The 27,172-nt window shown below is 44.1% G+C and overlaps 2 protein-coding genes across 2 annotated transcripts; one reads left to right on the top strand and one right to left on the bottom strand.

Annotated features, from left to right (window-relative positions):
• Positions 1 to 843: 843 nt before the first annotated feature.
• On the bottom strand, positions 844 to 14,154 carry RCHY1 (ring finger and CHY zinc finger domain containing 1). Its single transcript, XM_019534304.1, has 9 exons — positions 14,041 to 14,154; positions 13,710 to 13,829; positions 9,849 to 9,964; positions 8,170 to 8,248; positions 7,329 to 7,373; positions 7,093 to 7,151; positions 5,652 to 5,678; positions 5,040 to 5,160; positions 844 to 2,631 (listed from the first exon to the last, which is right to left on the bottom strand). The coding sequence occupies exons 1-9, from the start codon at positions 14,107 to 14,109 to the stop codon at positions 2,503 to 2,505; spliced, it is 765 nt and encodes a 254-aa protein (XP_019389849.1). The 5' UTR covers positions 14,110 to 14,154; the 3' UTR covers positions 844 to 2,502.
• Positions 14,155 to 14,277: 123 nt separating this feature from the next.
• Positions 14,278 to 21,751, top strand: THAP6 (THAP domain containing 6). The gene is made up of 4 exons (XM_019534303.1): positions 14,278 to 14,426; positions 17,614 to 17,806; positions 18,523 to 18,648; positions 19,661 to 21,751. The coding sequence occupies exons 1-4, from the start codon at positions 14,347 to 14,349 to the stop codon at positions 19,922 to 19,924; spliced, it is 663 nt and encodes a 220-aa protein (XP_019389848.1). The 5' UTR covers positions 14,278 to 14,346; the 3' UTR covers positions 19,925 to 21,751.
• The last annotated feature ends 5,421 nt before the right edge of the window (positions 21,752 to 27,172 follow it).

Genomic DNA, 27,172 nt, shown 5'->3' with positions numbered 1-27,172 from the left:
CCATGGGGGTCAAGAAGCACAGCATGGCTAAGGCAGAGCTAAGTGATGGAATTTCTCACATATGCCACACCTCCAAATAAGATACAAACCTTGTTTTTGAAAGATAGAAGGAAAAAAAAATGAAAATGCTGGTAATTGCAGTATTTTTCCCAGGAAAAAAAAAAAAAAGACACAGGCAGCTGAAGTAAGGGGAAGCAAAACATTGTGGTTGCTCTGTTAGCTTCCTAGCTGTAGGAGGCTGCAGGTGCTCTTGCCTGAGCAAAGCTGCCCAAATGCTCTTCTCTCCTTGAGCTGAGCTGGGTTGGCAGCCAGCAGAACCTGCCAGGTCAGCTGAGAGCCTGATCCTAGCCAGCAGCACTGCCGAGTCAGCTGAAGGCTCACCCAGCTGATTCAGCAGGAGCCTCTGCCCTGGCACCTGAGGCTCAGCTCCATTTTAGAAATAGTGATGCCAAACCCCAGGTGCCTGGGCAAAGGCTTCTGGTAAGTCAGTAGCAGCTACTGCACCACAAGCCTCTGCTGTGGGAGTGTCCAAAAACTCAGCAGCTATGGAGCTGGGCACTCAATGGCCTGCCCGATGCAGCACATGCAGTATTACTTTCTGCTCCCCACAGAGGCTTATGTTGCAGAAGCTGCTTTTACCATATTTTCATTGCTTAAAACATGCATCCTGATTTCCATCAATGGTGTGTGTATGCAAGGAAATATGGTAGTATTTCAGGTATAGTTGAATTCTATCACCAGCATCTAGAAGCAAAACATTAGTCAGAACCACTGAAATTAACTGTCTTACTGTATCCCAAATTGAATTCAGCTGACACTTCCCAAAAACATCTACTAAAGACATTAAGTTTAGTATACTCTGTTTTAATAGAGATAACACTTTACATTAATTTGTGGCATTGAGAAAAGTGCTTTGGGGGGGAAAAGTGCTTACACATAGATATGGGTAGGTTTCTGTGAGAGGATACACTTACACTACCACAGCCATTGGAATCTCAGCATTTCAAGCATAAAAGGACACTGTCAGATTCAAAATAAGTCTCTAGTGATGAACTAGATAGCTACAGCAACTTAATGTAGTTCTACAATGATGTGCAGTATTTACTGACTTCTACATTTCACTCTGGTTGGACATAGAAAAAAAAACGACTGTTTTTTCACACACCCAAGTTATTTTCATATTGTGACCGACAAACTAGAGCCCCTGTGGAACTCTTAGGCGTCCAAAACTTGGGGAGTGGACAGGGTAGGAAGAGAGAAACACCCTTTTAAAAAAAAGAAAAACACACTACAAGAAACCAGGTATTCTAAAACAAAGCAAACACTGGCCCTAAACCACCTGAGAATGTCCCTTTATTAACTGCAGCAATTTTGGCAAAAATCTCAAACTAAGCAGAGTTAGCAGTTTGATCTTAATTCTGCAAAGACAAATATATGTGAATATTGTGTATTGGTCCTTTCCAGTTAAGACAGTCTCACCGATATGTTAAAGTTATGCATGTACATGAGCCTTTAGAGAATCAGCAGCTCTGTAAGTTAAAACATATTGGGTGGGCAAAGCAACCAATGGATAGTGCAATTACAGCAGGCAAACAGAAGCAGATGGAGAAAACAGCTCACCCTGGAAATCAGTGGGGACAAGTGGCAGGTCTAAGTCCTTCTTACACTCACTTATTAAGATCTACAGTAGCTTCGTTTTAGATGCATCTTTTATACACAGACTGTATCTGGGAGTTGTAGAGGATGAAGAACAATTCTACCCAACCACTTCTTCTGATCATCTTCACTTGAAGCTCTGGACTCCAACTGCCAACAAACAGGCATCTTTTTACAAAAAAAGGAAACAAAAAACCACCTACTTACTGAAACCCTTAAAGACCTAAAGCTTCACTTGTAAAAACACAGGTCTCAAAGCTACCAAATTTCCCAACCCATTTTCATTTAGAACAAAATGCTCATCCTTCCTGCCCTTGTTTCCTGGGTGCCACTGCCTCCATGAATCAGGTCTTCAGCAGCCCTGGAATTCACTTGCTCCCACAACTGTCATTTTTATCTTATTAAAAACATGCATCTTCTTCACAGCATGATAAAAAAAAAAAGTTAGCTCTGCTGTTCTTTAAAAGACTGTGACTTTCTTGTACACTGAATACCATGAGATTCATAGCACCACAAGGGGAAGTTCTGTGAACCGAAACATTCTCCAGGGAGCGGCACTACAGCAGCCAGATGGATTAGATACCATGCTCTTTCTAACACCATGGATCTCCACCTCAACAGCCACTGTGGGGAGGGGAAATCACACAACACTCTATGAGTCATGATATCTTAGGAAACCAGAATGCAGGGCCAGGAATTAGAATTTTGTGACACGACACTAAGAAATTTCCTGATTAATTGAGAAGTCTGTGGTACACCTTGTTCCAAGGGGAGTGTCTTTTTTTAAAATCAGCATCACACAGAGTTGATCTTTCCTTGTCTAGAAGTACATGAAGTCTTCCTCAGTCACTGCTGCTCCAAAGTCATCCTGCAACCTCCATCCTGAGCAGTATTGTACGATTCACAGCTTGTACACTTCATGCCTAAAATATGGAACTGGACCATGGATCGGGCACTGCAGTCATTGCAAAGGATCTGTATTAAAGATAAAGAAGAGATCAGCCTTAACACAGACAGGAGGCTTCATAAAGTGCTGCAGCTATGATGCACATACCATGCATGTGTGCTACAAAATAAGACACTGAAATCTGCTTACCACCAAGACAAAGCACACAAGACTAGGAGGATAAATTTCTTTTCAGATAAAGAAAACATAACTCAGCCATACCTCTGCATCCATGAGTGACTGGTGCCTCCTGAATCGGGCGGGGGGGGAAGAGGGGGGTACCCGCAGAAGCTGCCGACCCTCTTGGGGGGGGGGCACTAGCCCTACCAACAGCACCAGTGTCAGTCATCAGGGTGGGGGGCAAGGGGGGCACTGGCCCCATCAGGGAGGACAAGTGCACCTATGTCCACCCCCTACCAGTCACCTATGTCTGCATCACTGCCAAGACTCAAGATAAGGAATGGCAGCACAATGGTTTAACCCTTTGATTTAAAAAGGGGGTGGGCAAAATACGGCCTGCAGGCTGGATTCAGCCTGCGTGGCCATTCTATCTGGCCCGTGGGGCCCCTAAAAAATGTAGAAAATTAGTATTTTTCTGCCCTTGGTTCCTGTCAAAAATGACAAAAAGTAAAAGTCAAAGTCAAAAATGACAGGAACCAAAGGCAGTAGGACCCAGGGGAAGCCTCACAAGCACCCACAACAATGGCCTGCTCTGCTCCACCCCCCAGCTGGGGTTTCTGGGCTGGGAGCACATGGCTGCCCTGGCAGCAGCTTAGGTAAGTGTGGGGGGGAAAACGGGACCAGGCAGGGAAGAAGCACTGGCGGGGGGGGAAGCAGCCCCTCCCCACCTGGTGCCCCGAGCCGGTGTGGAGCTGCCTGTGCCCGCTAGACAGCTGATGCAGGCTGCGAGTGCCTGCAGCACGGGGCACCAGCCATGGGGCGGAGGAAGGGCCGCTCCCCACCCCACACAGTTTTTCCCCGGGCTCCTTCCCTGCATGGAAAAAAGTGGCTCCTCACCCACCTCATGGCCAGTGCCCTGCGCTGCAGGTGCTTGCAGCCCACAAGGGGCTGTCTAAAGCAGGCACAGGCAGCCCCAGGCAGGCTGCAAGTGGCTGCAGGACGGGGCACCGGGCAGGGAGGGGCTGGCAGTGGGGCAGGTTACAAGCTGGTGCTGAGCGTGGGGAAAAGTGGCCCCTCGCCCACCCCATGACCAGCACCCTGCACTGCAGCCACCTGCAGCCCTCATGAGGCTGCCTGTGCCTGCTCCAGACAGCCCTGCATGGGCTGTGAGCACCTGCAGCAGGGAGTACCAACCATGAGGCAGGCGAGGGGCCACTTTTCCCCCACGCTCAGCACCAGCTTCTTCCCTGCTGGCAAGCAGGGGGTCAGGGTTGTGCACTACCCCCTGCCTGTATCATGGGGCTGCAGGGGCACTGGGTGTGAGCTGGCGGGGAGCCAGCAGGAGCACAGGGCTTGCACCAGTGTCCTGGGGCCAGTGCCGGTGGGGTCCAGAGCAGGGTGGCAGGAGCACAGGGTCCCAGCCAGCAGGGACTCTATGGAGTGGGGCCAGCTCCCCCCTCTCCCTGCTGGTGCAGCCCAGCCCAGCTCCAGACTCCTACCAGCCTAGTGCCCTGCTCTAGGCCCCACCGATGCTGGCCCTGGGACACTGGTCCCAAGACTTTGGGATGTTGGTCCCAAGATGATGACCAGGGGGCAGGGCATCTGTCAAGGAGTGGGGCTACCCACGTGGCCCTCAACAGCCTGCCAAAACTGGGTAAGCAACTCTCTGCCCAAAATAATTGCCCGGGCCTGATTTAGAAGCATCAAGTAGCACCTTAGGCACTCAAGTAATGTTTAGCTGAAGTCAGTGGGACCCATTACTGGAGTAAAAGTCAAACACGGTTTTTGGCCTATGCTGTCTCCTAGTCTCTCCCAATCCTTCCTACAAAATCTACTTCCCATTGTAGCAGACAGAACTGGAACGAAACATTAGTTAACAATGGTGATGTGGGTAACGAATCTGACTGCTGCAAAAAAACTCCAGACAGCATGTCTGATCAAATACAGTCTCTTTTAAAGCCTACTTAAATAAATAAATAAACCCTGCCCTAACTCCAAAGAATACTAGGCAGAATGGACTGTCTGTGCCAGTTTTGTAGACACTACATGGAACACCAAGATCTGATCAGTCATGTAATTTCAGTTTTCCTAGCATGCAGAACCCAGGCCCAAAGAGGTAGCATAGAACCAAGTTACCCTCAGAGAAAAGCAACGTTCTCCATTTGCCAGTTACGAATATAAACGTTTGAATGTTTTGCAGAAAGAAGCATGCTCACTCTGACATATAAAAGGATCAGAGACAAGATGTTAGAGTGGCCAAGAATGGGGAGAGACTAGAAGGGAGTGTACAAACTTACGCAAAAGACTGACTACTCACCTCCACCATCATGTTCTGATATTCTGTAGGCATAGGAGTCTGTGCTACTTCATCATCCAACTGTCGCCAATACCGAGTCATATCCAAGGCAGAATGCATGCACAAAGGACATCTGTAACCTCTGGCAAGAAGAAAAAAGCCTTAGTAAGGAAGACAGTGGTGCAGGCAAGCTGTTGCCAGAGTCAGGTTGAAAAAGAAAAAATTCCTGCTGTATTAGTCGACAAGAAATGAGCTGTTTACAAACACTGCACAAGCAACAAGAGCATTGGACTGTCATCCCACTCACTCTTTTTTCAAACTGGAGTCCCGTGTGGGTCAGCGATAAAACCCCTGCTTGCCAGACGCAAGACCAAGGTTCAGTTCCCAGATTCTTATACAACTACAACCATGGAGACACCAAACATCTGACTCAGCCTGGTTTTGGATTCTGCCCTAGAGGGGGAATGGATGGTCTGGGCAGCCTCCACTCATGTCTACACATATGCATCAAAAGTCTAGGTGACCTCTCATGCATACACCATGACCTGGAAGAATCAATGGTTGCCAAATCTCTCAAACCAAGGAATCTACACTGCTACAATACTTGAAAAGTAGTGGGTTCAGAATACTCACTCTTTTAGCATGTCTTCATAACAAGTTCTGAAAAGGAAACACAAGAGGACTTCAGTATTTATGTGAGGAAAGTGAAGCCCTGTAAATTCTGTGGATAAGAAAAAGCTGGACTTAACTGGGGAAAGTGGACATCTATTCAAACACCTAGAGTTAAAGCAGTAACTGGCACTGAAAAAGAGATGGGGAGGCATCCTGGAAAAATGCTTAGTGTTTAGGGGGCTGCTAGGAAACTGGATATTTGCTTTAGAAAAAAAAAAGTCATTAGGGAGCTAACATGTTACTGTAAACAAAAAAGAAGACAGATATACTACAGTGGGATTTAAAGCCAGCATAACACAAAGCAAAACTGAGTTCAGAAAGCTTCATGATACTATACGGAGGAAACTAGCGTAAAAAACAGATGCAACATGCTGGGAACGAGCAAGACTGAAAGAGACCAATAGATGATAAAAATTTAAAAGATGTCTCCAGTGACATAGCAGGTCAAAAGAGAATGATATTTTGGACTGCATATATAGAAGGGTACGGAGGAGTGATATAGCACTCTGTTACTACATACATACCCAAAGCACTGCATTTAGTTAGTACTCTGTATTACCATTACAAGATCTGTGAATATTTTTAAGCAAAAAAAGTCTGCATAGCTTTCAACAACAAAAAAGGCAAAAAACTTAGACTTAAAAACATATATGCTAGTTAAGTGACAACAAGGCTCCCACCATGCAATAAACTCCTTGAAGGGACTCCTATGCCTCCAAGACAGGGCTGCTCAACCTCCAGCCCATGGACCAAATCTGTCTCACGGACCCATGGCATCCAGCTTGCAGGGCTTCCCACAGGTCCAGAAATTTGGCAGTAGAGGAGCAGTGTCAATTAATACTGCCATCCCCACCCCCTCCTCTCTCCCCCCCTGCCCCATGCCAAATTCCCCAACCCCACACAGCCATCCACCCCACACATTGCCCATTTAAGCCAGTATCCTATTTTAGATAGTGGTAGTAGTGGATGCTTTGGAAGAAGAATAGATGAACAGGGTGTAGCATAGCTAGTGATCTATCCTGTCATATATTCCCCAGCACCTGCTATGATTAGTTTGCTAGAGGATACAACCTTTATTCTTTTTTTTTTTTTTTTTAATACCTTACTTCACTGACCTCACTGTAGCATCAGGGTGATACAAATCACTCATTGTTCAGGGTTACTTAAGGCAATACACGAGGATGTAAGAAATTTTATAAGAGAAAATTTTACGATGAGCATGAAAATACTGACAAGAAGGCATCTCCTGAGAGAAGAGCTAAAACCCTCATCACTTGGAACATTTAGAACTCAGTCATTGGGGAACAGCAGAGGACAGACTTACATTAGCGCCAGGGAATGGATTGGATGATCTGGTAGATATTTCCATCTCTAATGGTTTTGATTCTGTGAATGACCTTACCTATGGAGAAGATGTCCACATGGCAGAACATGGGCTCCAACACGTGATGTGTGAATGTCCTATTTAAAGACACAGCCATCAGCATTTAAAATTTTCCCTACAAGCACCAACAATGTACAGAAAGCCAAAGCCAATGGAGAAGAACTTTAAAAGTAAAACATGCACAATTAAAATATGTAATTTATTTTCTAGCAAAATTCTAGCAGATGAGACATTTTTAAATGCACAGCACTTACCTCCAAACATATTGGACAGTCCTGCCTGGAGACATTTTCAATGCACTTGGTAAAGAAATAGAAGAGAGAAATGTAGATACTTGCATAATAATACATGGATCTAGAACTTGACCAGAATATGCTAAGAGGTGTGTGAAATCTTGCTGCCACATACTATTTAGAATTCTGCCCATTAAAGTGTGGTCTGTACTACTAAATTTTTTAACTAAATGTGTAAAAATGGTTATGGCAGTTATCTTGAGCAGCAGGCAACAAAACTGCTGCAGGTGGATCAGCCCAGCTATACTGCCTCCCAGAACATTTCCAGCATTAGGTTACTCTGTGTATGCTAGCTCCAGCACAGCCAAGCCACCTTAGAATGTGGGCAGGCTACTTAGCTCTGTTAAGCAGCACTAATACAACCTTGCTGTTTCCTGTGCTGGAGCTATGGGGTGCGAGAACCAGCAGGACCTTCAGACTGTTGGTGGGGAAGGACTACCAGAGGTAGGCAGGGCGTGCAGCCAGAGGTGAACCGTGGCATCAAAAAGGTTGAGAACTGCTGGTTTACAGGACTCCTAAAACGCTCACTGTTCTACACCAACAACATTTCTTAGAACATTTCAAGGTGAGTTGTTCACAGCTTTGAGTATTTAATCATACTAAATAATCCACCATGACAAACTGTGACATTAATGCAGAAATCCAGAAATAACTTATACTAATATTCAGAACAGATGAACTGGAAGCAGGACAGTTTGTGTAGCACTTGTTTTCATGACACACAGGCTGAGCTAATCCCTATCAGCTCCCACTGTCATAAAAGCAAAGCTTTAAGTCAAGCTATATTTTGTTACACTCATACCTTATGATTTCCTTGGAGATTCAAGGCTAGACATAAATTACATTTTGAACAATGGAAAAAGTCTTCTTTTGGCCCAATCCTAAGGAGACAGCGAATGAAAAATGGCTTATCACTTTCCCTACAACTGTATTTTGTTTCCCACAATAACATTTTAATTAAAAAATACTTCACCTTTCACAATCAAGAAAGTTTTATATTTTTAAAAGGGTTGGAACTTAGCAAAGAGTATAACACAAAAGATTCTCATCCCAAATAAAATAGTACATCTTTGCTACCGATAACTGTTGAAAGGAGGTAACAGACTGAAAGATACTTTCTGATGTCGTCTGGGAGGTTCTTAAGGGTGTGCATCCAGGAAAGACGAAAATGTCTTAACATTAAGAAGTAATATAGCCTAGCAAACAGACATTTGCCTCACTAAGAAAATGGAACTAATTACACAAAGTGCTGTCAAAAGTCCTTCTAGTCTAGTCTGTATTTGTAATCATAATTAGCAAAGCTTTAAAGCACGTTCATGGTGGTGCTACCTTGTTTAACAAGGCCCACCAACTTTTCACTCTCTTTGGCATGTAACAGGACCACACATTTACAATAGGGGCAGTGTTAGGAATGCAGACTGAAAAGAAGCCTATACTAAAGGCATCACCCATAGCCACAGAATTTACCCCAAGCATTTCCTAGAAAAATCAGGCCTATGTACCCTTAATTAACAGGATTTAAGACTAGGGATTCAATTTTAGATACATGTTCCTATTACAAGAACATAGTTTAACTTCTTCAAAATTCTGCATTTAAGTAGCACTTAATCTAAACCCCATTTCTGGAAAGAGACTCCAAGGAATTATGCTAATGTTCTAGTCCTTGAAGTAAGAAGGCACATCAGCACTTCTCATCTAATGACAGAAATCAGAGTCCAAATTTGCCACATATTGCGGCAGCATATTCCTCTAACTGCTCTATACCACTGCTTAATATTAAAAGAGAACTGATGTGCTGCCAGGAATCAGAGCAGAATACTAAAGAGGCTGATTTAACAAAATTAAGATGTGTGAGAGTTTTAAATAACATTTACAACAGTGGAAAATTAAAGACATTTTCCTGCAGCAACGAGAGATCTGAGACTCATAGCAGGGAGCTCTATTCTGTTTACTGGAGTTCTTCACGTGACACAAATGCAAAATATGAAAAAGCACATTGTACAGATGGTTCAGCAGAAAGGATTCTCCTCCCCTGTACTCCTAAGCCACCTGCACATTATTAATATAAGAAAGCTAACTTAAACATTGTGATTGTCTTTTGATGGTTAATGACCTATAACAAAAAACATTTTAACTGCATGTTTAAAAACAGCAGTATGCTTTTAAATAAGTCTGCAATCAGAAAATGCTATAAGAGGTCACTCATGTTTACCTGGGTGTACATGATACATTCAGGGGGGAAAAAATTACATAAGAATAATGAGAATCACACAGGTGTCTCTAAGGAAGATGCTCTTTACTCAGAGCTGCCTGCTAGCACGCTGAATTCTTATACACCATTCCTTTATAACGTCCACTTCAAATGCTGCAAGTGTCCAGGTTGCTATCATTTAAAGGTACTCCAAGCAGAATTGCTAGAGAGGCCTGGAGGCATTTCTGAGGAACAGTGGATAAAATTATGAATTATTTTAAATACAGTACCTACAAATTCCACACTTCTCACAGTGATACTGTTTCTTGTCTTTGTCAAATAGGTGGCATATGCTGCAGTAATATTCTCCAAACAAATTCTTGCAGTCTTCACAACTTTGTTGAGCCTACAAGTAAACATGCAAGTAATAAAAACTCTAACCATTAGGCTCAGAATTGAATTATTTTAGTTCTGTCCAGTACTGAGCTGCTTTCACTGCGAGTGAACTGGTGAGTATGGACTATTATCCTTCAAAGTATAGGACTGGTCATGTAGATTTTACATGGTTTTCCAACCTGCCTCACCATTGTCCACAGAAAAAATACTTGTATAGAGGTTCAGAATCTAGACAATCAGTATTAAAATAAGTCTGTATTTAGACCTGCTACATACAGTTTGGGAACTAGTCTTTTAACTCTAACTCACAGTGCAACCCCCCCACAAAAAAGTACATAAGGTTTGCCATGCCTGGTCAGGCAATTGAGCTTTGAGTGGGCACAAGACAGGAGGTCACATGTCTGAGTCCACACTTTCCCCTCCTGTATTCTTACTACAGAGGCAGCAACCTGAAAAAGGGGAATCAAACATAAGCACCTTCTCATGGCACTACTCCAGAAGTGCAAGCAGCAGAAGAACAAAGACAAAGCCTGGTTTTAGCATCTATTGTGATTTTGCAAAGGACCCCATGGTATTAGGTGAGAGCTCTATACTCAGGAACACGTGAAGTGCCTGGAAGCTACAGAAGAGACACAAAGGTCTCACCTATATTATAAATACAAGAACCAATGGACTTAGGCTGAATGCACAAATAAATTGTGACCCATTAGGCCTGCACTCAGCACAGTCTCCCTATGCAATGAATGGGGGGGAGGGAGGGGGGGGGAAAAAAAAGAGGACTTCTGTACCTCAGAATGGTAGTCACCCACTAACATTTTTTGGCAGGGAACCATCTAACCATAGGGCCACATCAAACTCTGCCTTTCTGGGGCCATGGCATGCTACAGTGAAACACCTTCCTCCACTTGGAATCCATAGCTCAGAAATCCTCTGAAGACAAACTGCCCAAGTCCTCTCTTTTAAAATCCTAACCCTAAATCCCATTCTCTCTTTCAACACACAGGAGATAGAAAGGATATTTGTCCCCCTTTTACCTAATAACTCAGCGGTTAGGTCACTCAACCAGGATGTAGGATGTAGGAGACCTAAATTCAAATAAAATCTCTCTCCCCTATGTCTCAGGACAGTGCTCTAGTCACCAGGCTGGGGTAAGGGCATTCTCCATCCTTCTTGCTGATCTAATTTAAAAAATACTGAGTGGATAGGTAAGAAGGAAGTAAAAATTATTATAAGTAGTAGAGAAAAGGGGGGAGGCAGGGTTCCCATTCCAATGACTATTACAGCATTTTATACAGCAGGGCTGTCCAACTGGTGGCCCACATAATCCCCCATGGGCTGCATGGGGTAAGCCGAGACCCAATGGTTCTGCCCAACTGCTCCTCCCCTGACCCACGTCAGTCCAGCTGCAACTGCAGTCAGAGACTACTGGCTTTCCTACCCTCCTCCATCTGCTGCTCTCCCAAGAAATGGGGCAGTGCAGTACTATGCAGGAAACAGAATGTGAGGCCGGGACTACAGACACACAGGCTGCTTGCAGACACTTAAAAAACAAACAAACAACAACAAAAACAAAACAAAACTCAGAAGGTGCTGTCTTTAAACTCAGCATTTTCCAATGCCAAGCCCCATGCATGCCTGAAAAAGGCAGCACCTTAGCTGGACCTGGCTTGCCCAACATTTGTATAGATCAGCCAATTTAGTGGGTCTTTTTTTGGCACTTTCATCTAATAGCTGATTGAATCAGTCTTTGATAAAAGCACCCAAAAAGTCCCACTGAAACACCCAATCTATACAGATGCAGCAGAGCTGGGTTGACGCAACATGCTACTTCTTCCAATAAAGCAGATTTTTGTATTTGTTTTTAACATATGCAAGCAGTCGTGGTGCAGTGGGTAGGGGAGTGCCCATATGGATGTGCTGTACAGTACAGTAGGGAGGGCATCTACACAGCATATTACCCAGAAGGCCTGTAGCTCACCCTGGTGCAGCCCCTAGAGTATGAGTTCTGCTGGTGCTTTCCGATCAAAGGAAAAGCTTCAAGAAGGGGAAGTGACAGTGCTCCCATACCAGAACTTCTTACTGTCTGGGGTTCACACCACTCTCCTGGGAGGTATCAGTTTGAATTCTCTGAGAAAGAGGAAGAAAATGCATGTAGGTCTCCAACTTACTGGGCACATGCTTTAACTACCTATTTTAGAAAGGAGATGAAGAGGGGAAAACAAGCAGCACCACTTACTGTTACAGCCATCGTTTGAAAGAAAACAGAAGTAAGCATCATAGGTTAAGCCTCTGGGGCAACTCAGACAGGAAAATCCCTAGTTTGTGGACGGTGATGGAGTTAAGTACTAGTTAGATGCCTGGCTGTTCAGGAAGCCTCAGGTACAGAAGATTATGCGTGTACCCCCAAAACAAAAGTTATGGGGCTAGGGGAATTCAAATACTAAAATCTGGGATATTTCTGTGTTATCCAAACACTGGATAACTAAGAGCCACTCAGCAGCCAACAGAGGATTTGGAAAATCCTGGTTTTAGACTTGGGCTCATTAGATCTCTGCAGATCTAGACTCTGGTTACAGCAGTTTTAGCCCATGATTCAACATCAGGAAAATCTTCACTGTTAAAACAGCGAGAGCGGAAGTGACTGCCTAAACAAGTTGTGGAATCAAGTTGTGGAATCTCCTTCATTGGAGGCTTTCAAGAGATTGTATAAAACACTGGACACAGACAATCTAGGAGTAGTAATGCCTACAGTGCAATATGAAGAGCAACTACTGAAAGGCCAGAAGACCCCCACATGTGATCTGAAAGTGGTGCATAAGTGCTCTGAAGCCCAGAGCCAGTAGAAATTGGAAAGGACTATGCTTGGCAGCAGGAAAATAAAAGCAGAGCTTCACAACTAGCTAGATTATGAAACAAGAACTAAAGAGCAGGAACAAATTTATGGAGGGGATAGGATGATGGAGCAGGAAGATCTGGCTTTCCAGTTACAGTGTGTGGTACTGTTAATTTTGCTGGTGGTTTGGTTTGTTTGTTTGTTTTATTTTGGGGGTGGGGAGAAGGGGAAGAAGACATTATGCCTGTAGTTGTGCAAGAGAATGGTTCATGCAATTTTAAGAAGAGGTTAGATGCACACTTGTCTAGGATGGCTTAGATCAGCAATTCTCAGCCACGGTATCATGGGCTTTCAAGATCAAGATCCTTTCAAGGGTGCCATGCAACATTAGCACTGTTAGACGGGCAAACAAGACAAACCCAGAGATTTCAAATGGGACTCCACAGTGCTAAAAGCACTCCAATCTGTTGGGGTTGTCCCAACTTGTTTGCAACAAAAGAATTGCTCTATACTTTTTCTGTAGTCAAAAATTAAAAGCAGAATGAAGCACTAGAGTTTTCCAAGGAGTGCCTTGGGTCTAAGAAGGTTGAGAACCACTGGTTTAGATAGAGGTGGTCCTGACGTGAGCAGTAGGCAGGACTAGAGGTGCTCCCGAGGTGACTGCCAGCTCTACTCTCCTACAGTTTTATCATCCGTGCAAAGTGTGTACATAAGCTGGACCAGGGGCTCTGAGCAACCACCTCACTTGTTAATGGGACGGGTGCAGCACAAGAGGTCTGAAACTTTTACCGACAGCACCCCCACCTGCCCCCTCCCCGCCTTGCCGGGCAAAGCCACGGAAAAGCACCCCACTCTCCCCGCGCCGTTGGGACCTTCGAGGGAGCCCGCGCCTGAGGCGGAGGGCGAGACCCATGCGCCGCACCTGCTGGATCCTCTGGCACCGGCTGCACTGCACCTCCTTCACTTGGAAGCGGTTCATCTGGTGGTCTTCGCCGCTGTCGTGGCACAGCCGGCACGCGTACAGCTTCGCGCAGCACGGCGCCTGCGGGGCACAACTGTCAGCCCGCCCACCGCAGACAGCAGGCGCCCGGCGCCGTTTCCGCGCAAGCGCAAACAGGACCCGGCTACAAGGGGGGGAAGGGCAGGGACCCGCCCCACCGCGCTCGAGTCGGTGCCAAGCAACCGCTACTCCACTCCACTCCCATCCCCAGGGAGCCTCGGCCTCCCAGCGGAGCCCACCAGCCCCGCCTTACCTTGAGCAGGCAGCCGCGGCGATAGTGCTCACAGCCCGCCCCGCCGCCCTTGCCTGCCGCTGCCGCCATGGCTCCCAACCACCGAGGAAAAGCTGGGCCAGAGAGGCTACCCCTTCTCTCCCTACCGCCTCCTCTCTATGGCGGGAAAAAGACTCACTTCCGGCCTCCGAGCTGCACACGCATCCCCCGCAGGGCGATATACTTCCGGCTCAGGAAACGGGGCGGAAGCGTCGCTGCCCCTAGTACCTGCACGGTCTCACTCTGCCCCTGCCGCCTCGTCCCAGCCTGGGATGTGGCGCTCGCGCCATGGTGAAGAGCTGCAGCGCGGCGGGCTGCGCCTCCCGGTGCCTGCCGCGCTCCAAGCGGCGAGGCCTCACCTTCCACGTGTAAGGGCCGGGCCGGGCTGTGGCGGGGCGCGGTCGCGGCTCTGGGCCCTGCTCCCTCTGCACGCCATCCGCCGCCGGCCCCAGCCCCGCAGCATGCGGGTTGCTCTGGCTCCAGCCCAGCCTGGTAACAGCTGTGGCAGTGGCAGTGGCTCCAGCTGCTGGGCTGGAGTAAACGCTGGCCCCACGCCCCAGGCTCGGACACGGCTGGAGCGTGCCAGGGGAGGAGGATGGCAGGGAGAGGGCAAGAGGGAGGGCAGCAAACAATGGAGGTCAGGGTCAGGCGATTTGACTCCCCATTGCCTGCCCCCTCTCCAGCACCTTCTTTCTTCCATTTGCTCATACATCTTATCTCATTTATAAAGTCAGTGATTTAGGATGGCTGCTGCTTGCCATTAGCTATATACTGTTTTTAGCTCTTTCCAAACTTCGGTGCCTGCCACGTTGTTTAACATCTTAGAAACGAAGAGAGTTTGTCAAAATTAGGTAGGAGTCAGTTACCAGTTGTGTAGCCTAAAAAGTATCCCAAGGCTTACCCTAGACACAGATAAAGTCATCATCTAAGCAGCATAGCCACAAACTATACTGATATTGGTGACCAAGCCCAGGTAATTCAGATTTGGGTGCAGATCTGTGGCTTTGGAAATCTGAAAAGCCTCATTTTGCACTGATTCTGTTTTGCATTGGCTAAACTGGATACTCAGAAGGAATATGCACCTTCCTTTCATGAGAATTGCGAGATCGTTTTCATATTCTCTGAGCAAGAAATATTTGTGTGTATACAAATCCCTTCTAGGGCAGCCAAAGTTGAAGTTGGGGAAATTAGTCCAATCTGTTACGAAATCTGAAGTGTTTGACGTCGTCTCTGAAATGGGAATTTATATAGATATAATCCCTACTAATAGTCTAACATGACTGTTGGCTGAGGGACTGAAATAACCATTGGCACTCTTGTACTCCCCAGGCCAGTTCCTTGAGGGCTTATGAATTCTGTCCATAAGCAAGTCTCAGACTGAGTAGTTTGACTTAGGACTTGGACTTGTACTCACCTCTGCTTCTAAATTTAAAATTGATTCCAAATTTATTCAGAGATCTTCCCCTTGCCTTTGGTGTTAAACAACATTTCTCAAACTTTCTGGTTTAAAGCCAGATTTTTTTTTTTAAAGTAAATTCCAAGAATTTCCACCAAATTTCTAAATAAACATCTCATTTCTTCTCCCCTGCAGAACACTGACTTGATAGGACAACTTTTCTGTTACTAAAACTACCCAAACACTTTGAAACCAGTCAGTGGTTTTAGGGGGTGTTACTTCTCTTCCAGGCTTTTGCAGCTGTAATTCTTGTAGCCACTAGAAGACAGGTGATCAATTCCTCATGACTGATATGATACGAGTCCTCTGAAAGGTAGGACCTAGTAGCTGGCATCCTGTTATTTCCCTCGCCATACCTCCAACCTTCTTCGAGAACAGTTTGATTCTGGGATACGTGCACCACATGTAGAGTCCTCTTAACTGACTGGACTGCCTCCTATGCTAGCCTGTTACTGTACCATAAAGACTCTTTAATTTTAAGTGAGGTGAGATATCATTGATATAAGTTTTTTAAATAATTTTCTTTTATTTAGTTAAAATGGATGTGTGAGGACCATTGTTCTAGATGGTATCCAGATGGTATTGGTTCAGTACTAATTTCTGATCCAGTGTTAATATCCCACTTCATCATAAACAGTGCTTTTACTTATATGGATATTTAAAATTATTTTGTATAAGAGACTAGGCCTGTGTGTTTCATAGTTGTGATCAGTATTTTCCCAAATTCCGTCAAATTTCTACTGAGGTTTACCTTTCTTTGGGCATGTGCTGAAAAGTCTCCCAATTGCAGGCATTGGAAAAATGGGATTTTAATGTCACCTAATATACACTGTATTTCTTCAAAAGATATAAATATGTTTTCTTTGAATACTTCAAAATTTACAATACCAATATGTTCCCAGTTATTAAAGATGCCTATTAATGCATTAGGATTGAATTCAGTATTGTTAAGTGTAGGTGCTGAAGGTGAAAGGTATGAGATGAATTCCTTATATGTGTTATCCCGGTTTTTCACCTAGTATGGAGTTATAACCACCATGTTACAGGTTAGATATTATCAAGGCCTTTCTCCTTCCACTCCATTTGAAACTGAGGCACCATCCGTTGCTTCTATCAGTCAGTGGAAAGAATGGATGGAGAGCAATACATTGGAGAAGTTTCTTCCCCCTGGGAGGAAGGATTCAACCTAGAACCCAGGGCCCTCTCCCATTCAGGGTAGCATCAGCTCCACTGAGCCACACACTCCCAATCTTGGGCTCTTTCTCTTGGATCCATAGTAGTTTGGGGGTCAGACTAGATGATCTGTTCAGGTCCCTTCTGACCCCAAACTACTATGAAAATGAGACCCACATATCGCCTTTTTTGGAGAACCAGCTTCAAAAAGGACTGGAGAGGGGACTGAATAACAGTTTGGATGTCAGACTCCACGCAGGCTATGCATGTTCTAAAGGAGAAATCTCAATATTACATGCAGATGTGTTCTTTTTCAGTTGTGCATTAGGGAGATTTATCTAAAGCCAGGGACAATCCAGAGTAGCATAGCTATATACAAGGGTCAGCAATGCCTTGCAATACTTACGTTCTGGGACGTGGACAGTATTCTTGTTGATTTCTTGTATAAGGGACCCATGGTAAACTCAGAGTCTGTGTCACGACCATGAAGAAACTGAAACATTGCATGTAAAGAGACTATCCTGAGGTGCTGCTTCTGCACAGCAATGCTGGCCCATATACCAGCTTGGTCACCATAGAGGCAGTCTCATCATTTAGATAGGTGGCACCACCTCATCATACAGTTGGACCAAGAGACTTCGAGGGTGAAAGTTTTGGGGTGACAGTGAAACAATGGAGACTGACACTGGCTTTGCAACAAGGACTTTTACAATGTTGGGATACATGCCCTCATTCACCGATGGGAAAAGGTCATTAATGAGGAAGGAGATATGTTGAAAAATAGTGGTGTTCAGCAGTGCTGTACATGTTTTCCATGCAAGTTTAATATTTTTTCAATAATATCTGTTTGAGGAAAAAAATAGGAGGCATTACTCTCTGACTGACACTTGTATTCAACTTGATCTTCCATATGTCTGTTACCCTAGATTCCCTACTGATGTGGAGACCAAAAGAAAGTGGGTGCTGGCAGTGAAGAGGCCAGGCATTTGGGAGCCTAAAAAAGCAGATGTGCTATGTTCACGCCATTTCAAGAAATCTGACTTTGATACAAGAGGTCCCAATATCAAACTTAAGCCTGGAGTTGTGCCTTCTATTTTTGAATTTCCTTCTCTCTTACAGGTAGGTCTGTCTTTGCAATCCATATATACTGTTTCACTTACCCTGCTGTTTCAGCAAGCGCTGATGGGCATTTTCCCCATGATTTACATAAAACTCAGATGATGTTTCCTCTGTCTAGATTATCATTGTGTGTTAGGAGGAAAAAGGGTCAAGAAATATCAGCTTCCATTTAGGCTTATTCCTTCTTCCTTTATTCAAACAGAATTTCCATTAACTCCATTTCAGTAAGAGTTTTGCCTGAATTACAAGAGTGTAGGATCATGTCTTTGAAAGCAATAACAACTAGGGATCCAAATAAGGAACAGACCAAGTACCTTTTTAAAAAAAGAGGTAAGAAAAGAAAGGTGAAGCTGATCACTTCAATTCCAGCTAAATACAAGTCAGGGACTGTTTTTGCTTAGTATACTGAGGGCCTTGTTTGGGGACAACTGCAATACAGACCAAAGTTAAATAACATACAAATAAGTGAGAGCCAGGAAACCACACTTATAGATGGGACTCGGTAAAATTTTCCACCCCTGAAGAGACCAAGATGTCATTACCAGAAGTGTCCTGCTGAATGAATGCTTTAAGGCCTGTTGATTCATTGTGAGACTCGTTCCTTACTGGTTCCTTCCCTTCATGGACACGTTGCAGTCCTTTAGCTTGCAAAATCCCAAATTCTCTGTGATACAACTTTCTCAGTCACTTAGATCTGACATGTATATTTCTCACAGAGTAAAGGTGAAAGAGGTCATGGCAGAAGACATTCTCCCCTGAAAACTTTGCCAGTGACAATTCACAACCACCAGCTTGTGGATGATGCTGCTTGTACAGGGGGATTTCAATCTCAGCTTGTGTTGGTAGGTAAAGTGACTTGTTTGAAACAGCCAAGTAGGGAAGACAGTGGATTGTGCTAACTGCTGGAGTAACTTGAAGGACTTGGAAGCTTCTAGGCCAACAGTGCATTTTGACTAGTGCCTTTGTTTTTATTTGTATTATGGTAACAGATGTTCTGCCTCCATTTTATTTTTTGTCAGAAAGAAGGGCTTTTTAAAGGTTGTTCCAGTGTTCGGGATGTGATTCAGTAGCTAGCACGCAAGCAACACGCACCGCTGTTTTCCTTGTGAAATAAGTAGTGGATTGGCTTTCTAATCATTTTTAACTCTTCTAGCTGTTGACTAATAATTGTTTTTTAATGCAGAGGAAAGCCTGGAAGATTGATTTAACAAAGCGTAAAGTCTGAGTAGAACTAAAAAGCCCATAACCAATTAGCAAGATACAACACAAAATGTGTACCTTAACACATTTTTGGTCTGCCGTGCTGCTGCAGTAATTACATTGGAGTAAATTGAACAGTTTGTTTTACACACGTTTATTTATACTGGTTTGTTTACAACATATAAACTATATGGATTTAGCTAAGTCCCATATACTTATTTTAAAAGCAGAAATGCAAAAATATCAAAAAGGGCCAGACATACAAATTATTACTGCCATTTGTTTGCCAGTTTTGAAAGGTGCTAACATAAAAGTGCAAAATGTGTACATTCTTTATGGCTGGTATAAAGGGGGAGAAAACCCCTTACCAAATAAATGTTAAAACTACATTCCAAACTTAAAGGTTATACAAGTTTAGCTAAACCTCTTAATATAAATGCTTGAGCATCATGGGAGATAGGTTTAGTATAACACAAAAAATATTTATTTTTCTAACCATACAAGTTAAAATAGATACCTAAATAAGTATTGTTAACTAGATCAGAACAACCTAAGAATAAGCAGCACTACCTAAACTTGCTAAGTGTAAAGATGTGTGCAAGTGCATTGGGAAAAGATGACAGTGTCTAAAATGCTCTTTAATTTTGTTTCCAGGAGCACAGTTACAGCATAATGGACAGTCCAAGGAAACTGAAATGTAAATTAGATCAGGTAATCAGTGAGCTTGAAGATGCCAAGGAGAGTCTGAGGACTGCTTTAGACAGGGATCGACAACGCAGAGAATCACTGAAGGCAGTGATCAAAGACCTGGAAGATAAAGGTCTAATCGGCCCTGATGTAGCCTGTAAACTGGACACTTACTGCTGGGAGTGGTATAAGGAGGGCATTCAGGAGAAGACTGTCTGTGGAATTAACTGAATAGCCATAACCTTTTCTCAGGCGCAGCGTTCCTTGTTAGAGTATTTTAGACAGAGTATCATCAACCTGCAGTGAAGAGGATCAAGTTGATCTCTGAAGTAGCCGAAAGTTTGTCCAAAGATACTATCAGTACAAGATTCTCACTCCTGGGTCACAGCTGCCTTACCCAAGATAGGAGGAGCTCCTCTGCCTCATGGCATTTTGGTCTTTGAGAATTTGCTTTACTGGTCAGGAGGTTGTGCATGTAAAAAACAATGTAATTTCCAAATAATTTTTGGGTTAGTAGAGTGGAAAGCTCCACTGCTGGGATTGTCGACATGTTAAGGCACCTTGAGTTTAGATTGATAGTTTGGAAAAATAATAATGCCCTAATGCTATAAATCAAGTTTAACAGGAGGGTACTGCAAGCCATTGATTTTGAGTTTAGAAGGGAAGAGGGCATATTTAGTGAGCACCTTATGGCAAGAAGTCCAGCATCCTCCTATTGGTGTAGGTAGGAAAAAAGGGGAAAGATTGGGCGTGCTTGTTCTTACAGAATAGAAGAGTGCAAAGCTAGCTAAAAAAAAAGGCATAGCATGCTTATCAGAGAAGACACTAAATAGTTTTGCAGTTTCAGCTTCTATAGCAAATAATTTGCAGTCTAAGATCAGAGTAAATGCAAGAGTAGGAGTCACTGTTTTACAGAGTAAGCCTTTTATTGCTTTCAGCTGTACAAAGTACAGGCATTACACATTAACAGTGCTAGTGTCTTTTCTCCTGTACTAGTTTAGTTTTGACTTTCTAGGTTTATACCCTAGGCCATTTAGAATCTTTTATTCTTAAGAGGTAAGTAAAAACTTCCTTTAAATGGAGAGCAGGAAGAGAGATGATGATGTCTTATGGCTTTCTCAAATAATTTTCAAACAAAAGTGTTTTATTTAATCCAGAAGATACCTTTCTATGTTTGTAATACAGTGATCTATTTATTGTGATATCGAGGGACAGTAAAACAATGGAAAGATATTCTTATGGGGGGACTTGGGTTTTTCTCTTATCATTGTCACCCACCACATTGCCTTACAGTATTAAAACCATCTACAATATTAGAACTGGAACATATATACCTGGCATGGATCCTTCAGACACCTCTCTACCCACTCTTCATAGCAGCTATGGGCTGAGGTCCATACTGGAGTCCCAGACCCCAGGCTTTCACTCTCTGCATGGCTAAACAGAACAGTCGGGGCATCAAACTGACCTTTATTTTGTTGGGCCACTCAACAACACTGATGAGTTTGGAAGGTTTTAACCAAAAAAGAAAGGGGCAGAAAGGAGAGGACAGCTCTGAGCCCTTGCAATTTCTTTCAGAAGGCTTCACAACAGCTGGCCTGGAGTTGAAAACACTAAATATTCCCTTTGCTTCATGGCAGTCCTTGTTCCCAACATGGATTTGTCTAAAGGAAAGTGGTTGGTGGAGCATATTCTGTACATGTGTGTGTGCACACAGCTTCTGTTCTGCAATGATGGGTTACGGGGAGCAGATGGTTCAGGTATCTCCAGAAGATAGGAAGAAGTAGTGGTGAGGAATGGCAAATGAAGATCTCAAAAACAACGTAGGACTGGAACAGGTTTCCTAGGCCAATGTGTCCAGTACCTTGCACTTGCAGACAGTTGTTAAAAAATCCTCAAAATTGTCTTTTCCAATCCTTACCCACAACTACAAGCAGCAATATCCAAAACACTCCATAGCAAGCCATAGATAAAAGCAAGGCAGATGAGCATTACCATTGCTCTTCCTGTACCCCACTGAACATTTTCCAATAAGCATCAGCAATATTTGTGTCCTGAGATCATTTTCACATAACTTTCTTACCAACTCTAAATAAATAACTACCTACTTTTTTCCAGCTTTGTCTCTCTCTCTCACACACACACATACACACACACACACACACACACACACACACGTGTACACATACATATACAGGCAGTCCTTGACTTACAGCGTTTATAAATTGACACCATGTTTCAACTTTATGACGCCAGTTTCGACTTTACAATGCTTGATCTGGTGCGATGTCATGCCAGCGAACAAGTTTGCTGTCTGGCTCATCACCCTGGAGAACATCTGTCCAAACTTCCTTGGATACTTTCTTTAAGAAAGCAGACAAGACACAAGAAGATCCTGCAGCCAAGAACCCTTCAAAAAGTCCAACCAAGAGCCTTTCAAAAAGTCAAGTAAAGTCACCTCAAAAAAGTCCTTCCAAATCAATATGATTGATATTTACAATATAAACACATTAATGTAGCTATATTACTCATGTATAATTGATCGAGTACCAAATTTTGGGGTATTTTTGGTGAAAATAGGATATCGGACCTTGGTTCAGGATCCAATCCCCCATTTATAACACTGTTTCTTATGAAAAAATTGGTTCCGAGTTGCAACGTTTTGACTTATGTGGTTTTTAGGAACCAATTGTGTCGTAAGCCTGAGGACTGCCTGTATATATATTCCCCAGATGCTTTGCTTTCTGTCCGGTAACTGAACAGGAGTTCCAAGCAAAGAGCATGCCAGATAAATCACTCCAAAGTCAGGAAGGTCCACATCATTAAAACATAAGTGACAACTGAATCCTCTGACTTACACATTACGTTAAAAATAGATCCACCAATAGCAAGACTGTACAAGACTAAAGAATACTAAACCAGGATTGCCACTAATGATCTGGACAATGTTCAACAAACTAGAGACAGATGATGTTTGCTTAGAAGTTAACTTGTCTGTGCAGGCAAGCTTTTATTGGCCCAGGCTAGCCCAAAATGTGACAGACTATTGCAAATCTTGTAATCTAAGTAAAAGCCAACAATAATGCACTCCATGAATATGATAGGATTCAGAGCAAAGCATGCAAAGGCTTAGGATTAGGGTGGATCTGGGCAACTTGGGTTCAATTCTTTGCGCTCTCAAATTTCCTGTGCAACCTTAGGCAAGCTCCTTCACCCCTCTGTGCTTCAGTTCCCCATCTGCACATTGGTAATAGCCCTTCCCTACCTCGAGTGATGCAAGGATAAAGTAAAGATGAGAAGTATGCAGATGCAACTGTGATGATGGACATAAAAGTATCCACTACAAATGGAAATTTTGGGAAAAACCTCAAAGGATTCTCAGTGTAAATGGTAAGCAAATGCTGCGTGCCTTGGGACTGCCTGGCTAACTGGATTTAAAAGAAAGCAGGGCAGGGTGCCACCTTATAGATCATAGTATCCGGAAATGCAGCCAGAGGGAGAGCACACTGGGAGGCTGGCAAGAGCTACGCAGAACTGACATACAAAGGTACATTTTGCTGATTCTCTGCAGGACATGAAGATAAAACTAACTGCAATTAAAAACATTTCCAACAAAGCCATCCCTAGCACAGATACTGGACATGGAGGCCTTGTGCTCACCATAAGCAATGCTGGATGTGAATCTGCTGTGGGGCAGTTAACTGGCAGAGGCAAGGAATCTTTCTGTATCAAGATCAGGTTCTTAGGTGCCTGCTTCCAGGACTTCTGCAGGATCTGAAGGCCTCTGCAGGATTAAGTGAAAATGGCAGGGGTGTTGATGACACTTCCAACAACATTGTATATCCTGGCAGCAGGCAGGGTGATTCGACCATAAGGACTCAAAAGAGAGTACCATCTAGTGAATGACTAGCATATTTCCTGAACACACTACACTAAACATGCAGAGTTTACCACTGACTTGGCCAAGTATTGGCCAGCCTCAAACCATTGCTTATGATCTGAAGCATCTTGGTGTCAAGCAGTGCCCCTAGATCAATTAGATTTGGGTCTGTGTAGAATGTCAGATTGGAAGGGACCTTAGGCCAAAGCCCAGACCGGTGTATCATGGATATCTACTGATCTTGTTTATAAACTGCTACAGGTCCATCTGAAAACTAGGTAGGTTGTTTGTCTTCCTCTCTCTCGTTGTGCAAGTTCATTCATAGCATCTGACGAAGTAGGCTGTAGCCTATAAAAACTCATGCCCGAGAGTGTTAGACTGTAAGGTGCCACTGCCCTGCCTTCTGTTTAATTTCAGACTAACACAGATAACTACCTCTCACTGCTCTGATGGTTGGACTTAAAATTTAGCTCTTTAGCTGAGCTTATAAAAACAGGCAATAAAATCATTATTTGTTTTGGGGGGCATAGCATATACTTTATTCACCCAGAGTGAAAGTGAAGAAGTGACAGAAGGCCCTGAAGACCACAACCTCTCTCCTGAGAGAGAGTCCCCTGGGTCAATATTGTCTGATATGACAGAGTCTCCAGGATATTTGCACTCATTTTAGCTATGAGAAGGGATGATAGCATTGATGTGAGGCACAGCAGAACATGTTCAACCCTTTCTTCTTGTCAACATCAGTGCCAAAAGCAATCGCTAAATGTTTTCCCAGTACTAACAACCACTTGCTACACAAGGGTACTGCCCAATCTGCCAGCTTAGCAGAACCAGGCTGAGTCATAAAGTTAAATACCACATACAGATCCAGACTAGAAAAAACAGGCATTTTTCATTGCTGCTTGTTAGATGTTCAGGATTAGAAGTCAGACCACTAATACAAAATATTAAGAAAAAGCTGGGGGGGCGGGGGTTTAACAATAAAACCCCTCTTTAACATTTTCTGTTTAAGAAATGGTGAATGCCTGTGAACACCACAAACATTACTAATGTTTAGGCATTTCCTCAATTTCTAAGCTACCAGGATCAAGGTCCCATTATGCTGCATGCTCCATACAGTCAGAATATGTTACAGCCCAGAGGATCTTGCAGTCCAACACGAGATCTAATAAGATCTAATGCAACCAAAACCAAGGTGGAATGAAGAAATAGGAATACAGGAAACAGGTTACACTTCTGTACTTGCCAGAAATGATAGTTCTTGATTGGTTGTCCATCCCTCTGTTAGCTGTGAGCTGTTTCTTACAGGCAGCCTAGTAGAAAAGAGCCCTCAGGAGGAGTTTGAAAGAGACCAGGTAAAGCACCAAAGAGATGTATACTGGGAGTGCTCTCAGTACATAAGGAAACACAGAAGGCAGCAGGAAGCACTCCTAGGGCAGCAGAAAAAGGGAGAACTGCTGGGGGGCAAAGGCGGAGGGAGACAGAATGTAGCCAGGGGAGCGCCTCATCCTCCCACTCCCACCCTGCACCATCCATGCAGCAGCCCTGGGAGCCAGGTGCCATGCTGGGCCTGAGATGGGCAGGGAGGATGGGGCCACAGCTGCAGGGATGCTGCAGGCCAGCAGATTTGCTCCCAGAGAAACCTGCTGCTGTGTGAGGAGGTGTTGGTTAACCCTTTCCCCTTCTTTTTGGCACAGAATTTTGCCTTTTAAATCACTGCTTGCAACAGTTTGGTGGCAGCTTCAACATTAACCCCTTCAGCAACACTTTGCCCCATTGTGCCTCTGCGAGCTGCTACCCTCACCCCATGAAGGGCCTCTGCCCAATTACACCTCTGCTTATTCCCTATGGCATCTCAGTCTCTGGATCAGTAGCAAGCAGTACTTCTTGCACCTTCATTTGGGTCAGAACCCTGCTGTAGGGAGGGCTGACACACGAGAACATAAGAAGTGCCTTACAGGTCTGAACAAGTATCCTGTACCTCCAGTAATGGCAGGAGTGGACACTACAGAGCAGTGGTTCCCAACCATTTTTTTTCCAAAACGCGTTGCTGGAAGCAGAGTGCAGCAGCGGCCCAGGGGCAGAGGAGCTTCTGGCACTGGGTGCGGCTCATTTCTTGTGTGTGGCACTGCCAGCATTGCCCCCAAGACCCTCATTTGGGTCGTGACCTGGTGTTGGGAACCACTCCTATAGAAGGAGAGCACTGAACAGGGTATCTCTAGAGTGATCTCTCCACTATTCAATACCACCCCCTCCCCAGCACCCACTATTCATTGGTTTAGAGATGCCAAAGGAAATGTTCCCCACAACAAGCTGTGCACAAACTCCGCTGTGACTGATTCAGGCTGAACATAAGAAAGAACTTCTTTACTGTCCGAGCCCCCAAGGTCTGGACTAGACTGCCGCCGGAGGCAGTTCAAGCACCCACTTTGAACGCCTTCAAGACACATTTGGATGCTTATGTTGCTGGGATCCTATGATCCCTGCTGACTTCCTGCCCCTGGGGTAGGGGGCTGGACTCGATGATCCTCCAGGGTCCCTTTCAGCCCAAATGTCTATGAATCTATGAATCTCCAGTCCCTGACAACACTAAAGTTTGCCTTCAGCAGCACTCTGCATTGGAGCTTCAGAGTAGCAAGGCTAAGACTTACATATTGGCAACACTCAGCCTATTTCACACCCATCTACTTAGGTGCTTAGATGGCCCTATTAGCATAATAGCTAAGTGTCTACCCATGATCTTGTGGGAACTTATTGTCCCATTAATGTGTTTACTCATCTGTGTAGCTGGCAGAATAAAATCAGCAGATGCTGTAGCATGCGGACCAGACAGCCATTTATCTACATAATCATATGGTTTAGCTGCCATGACCTAACTACACTCTCTATGTAAATGTTTACTTCCTATTAAAGCAGCATGAACTTTCACAGCTTTCCCCCCTCTTTAGATAAACAGGAGCCGGATTCGGGGAATACATTCTATTTGGGGAGTCACATAACAAGACATTTGGCCCTCATGTGGCTACAGTCATCAAATGAAATGCTTTAGGGTAGCCTTAAGGATCTTCCTACCTAAGACAAGATGCAGGCAGAGGTTGCATAAGAGCTTACACAGAACAGCAAGTTCATGAAACATCTTTTGGACCACAGGCAGCTATATCCTTGTGACAAACAGTTTAGTCATTCTTGACTAAGCAAATGAGGCAGGTTGTGCTTGTATTAGCTGCAGCTACACTCACAGTATATTTATTCAGAATACTGCAATTTTGTCTATTGTCATTGAGGCTGAAATTCTGAATGACAGAATATGAAAGGATATTGGTTATTTTTCTTAAATGAAAAAAAGTTTTGAACTAGAGGAGTGGAGAACACTACTGGCAAAAAACAGAAAATGGTGGGAAATTTAACAAATTAAAGTTTTTAAGGTAAAATTGTGAGCACCTACAAAACGGATTTGCATGACAAGGTTTTACTTCTGATTCTTTCCAAGGTAAGTCCTCACTGGATTGGGCAAAGTTATCTTAGTTTAGGGGTTTGTGTTGTTTGTCCACTACTTTTGCAGGCTGGTGTAATGCCAGTTACAGTGGTGTAAATCTCTC

The sequence above is a fragment of the Crocodylus porosus genome, unplaced genomic scaffold, assembly GCF_001723895.1.
Source record: "Crocodylus porosus isolate Cpor-Errol unplaced genomic scaffold, CroPor_comp1, whole genome shotgun sequence".
Lineage (NCBI taxonomy): Eukaryota > Metazoa > Chordata > Crocodylia > Crocodylidae > Crocodylus > Crocodylus porosus.
Note: the sequence above shows the minus strand (reverse complement) of the source record. Positions and strands in the feature narration are given on the sequence as shown.

Excerpts from the sequence above, each read along its gene's own strand:
- RCHY1 (XM_019534304.1), bottom strand. The coding sequence starts at position 14,109 with ATGGCGGCAGCGGCAGGCAAGGGCGGCGGGGCGGGCTGTGAGCACTAT. Across the intron at positions 7,152-7,328 it reads ACTGTCCAATATGTTTGGAG|GACATTCACACATCACGTGT; the intron begins GTAAGTGCTGTG and ends GTCTTTAAATAG. Across the intron at positions 5,161-5,651 it reads TATGAAGACATGCTAAAAGA|AGGTTACAGATGTCCTTTGT; the intron begins GTGAGTATTCTG and ends TCTTCTTGCCAG.
- THAP6 (XM_019534303.1), top strand. The coding sequence starts at position 14,347 with ATGGTGAAGAGCTGCAGCGCGGCGGGCTGCGCCTCCCGGTGCCTGCCG. Across the intron at positions 17,807-18,522 it reads AATTTCCTTCTCTCTTACAG|AGTAAAGGTGAAAGAGGTCA; the intron begins GTAGGTCTGTCT and ends TATTTCTCACAG. Across the intron at positions 18,649-19,660 it reads TTCAATCTCAGCTTGTGTTG|GAGCACAGTTACAGCATAAT; the intron begins GTAGGTAAAGTG and ends TTTTGTTTCCAG.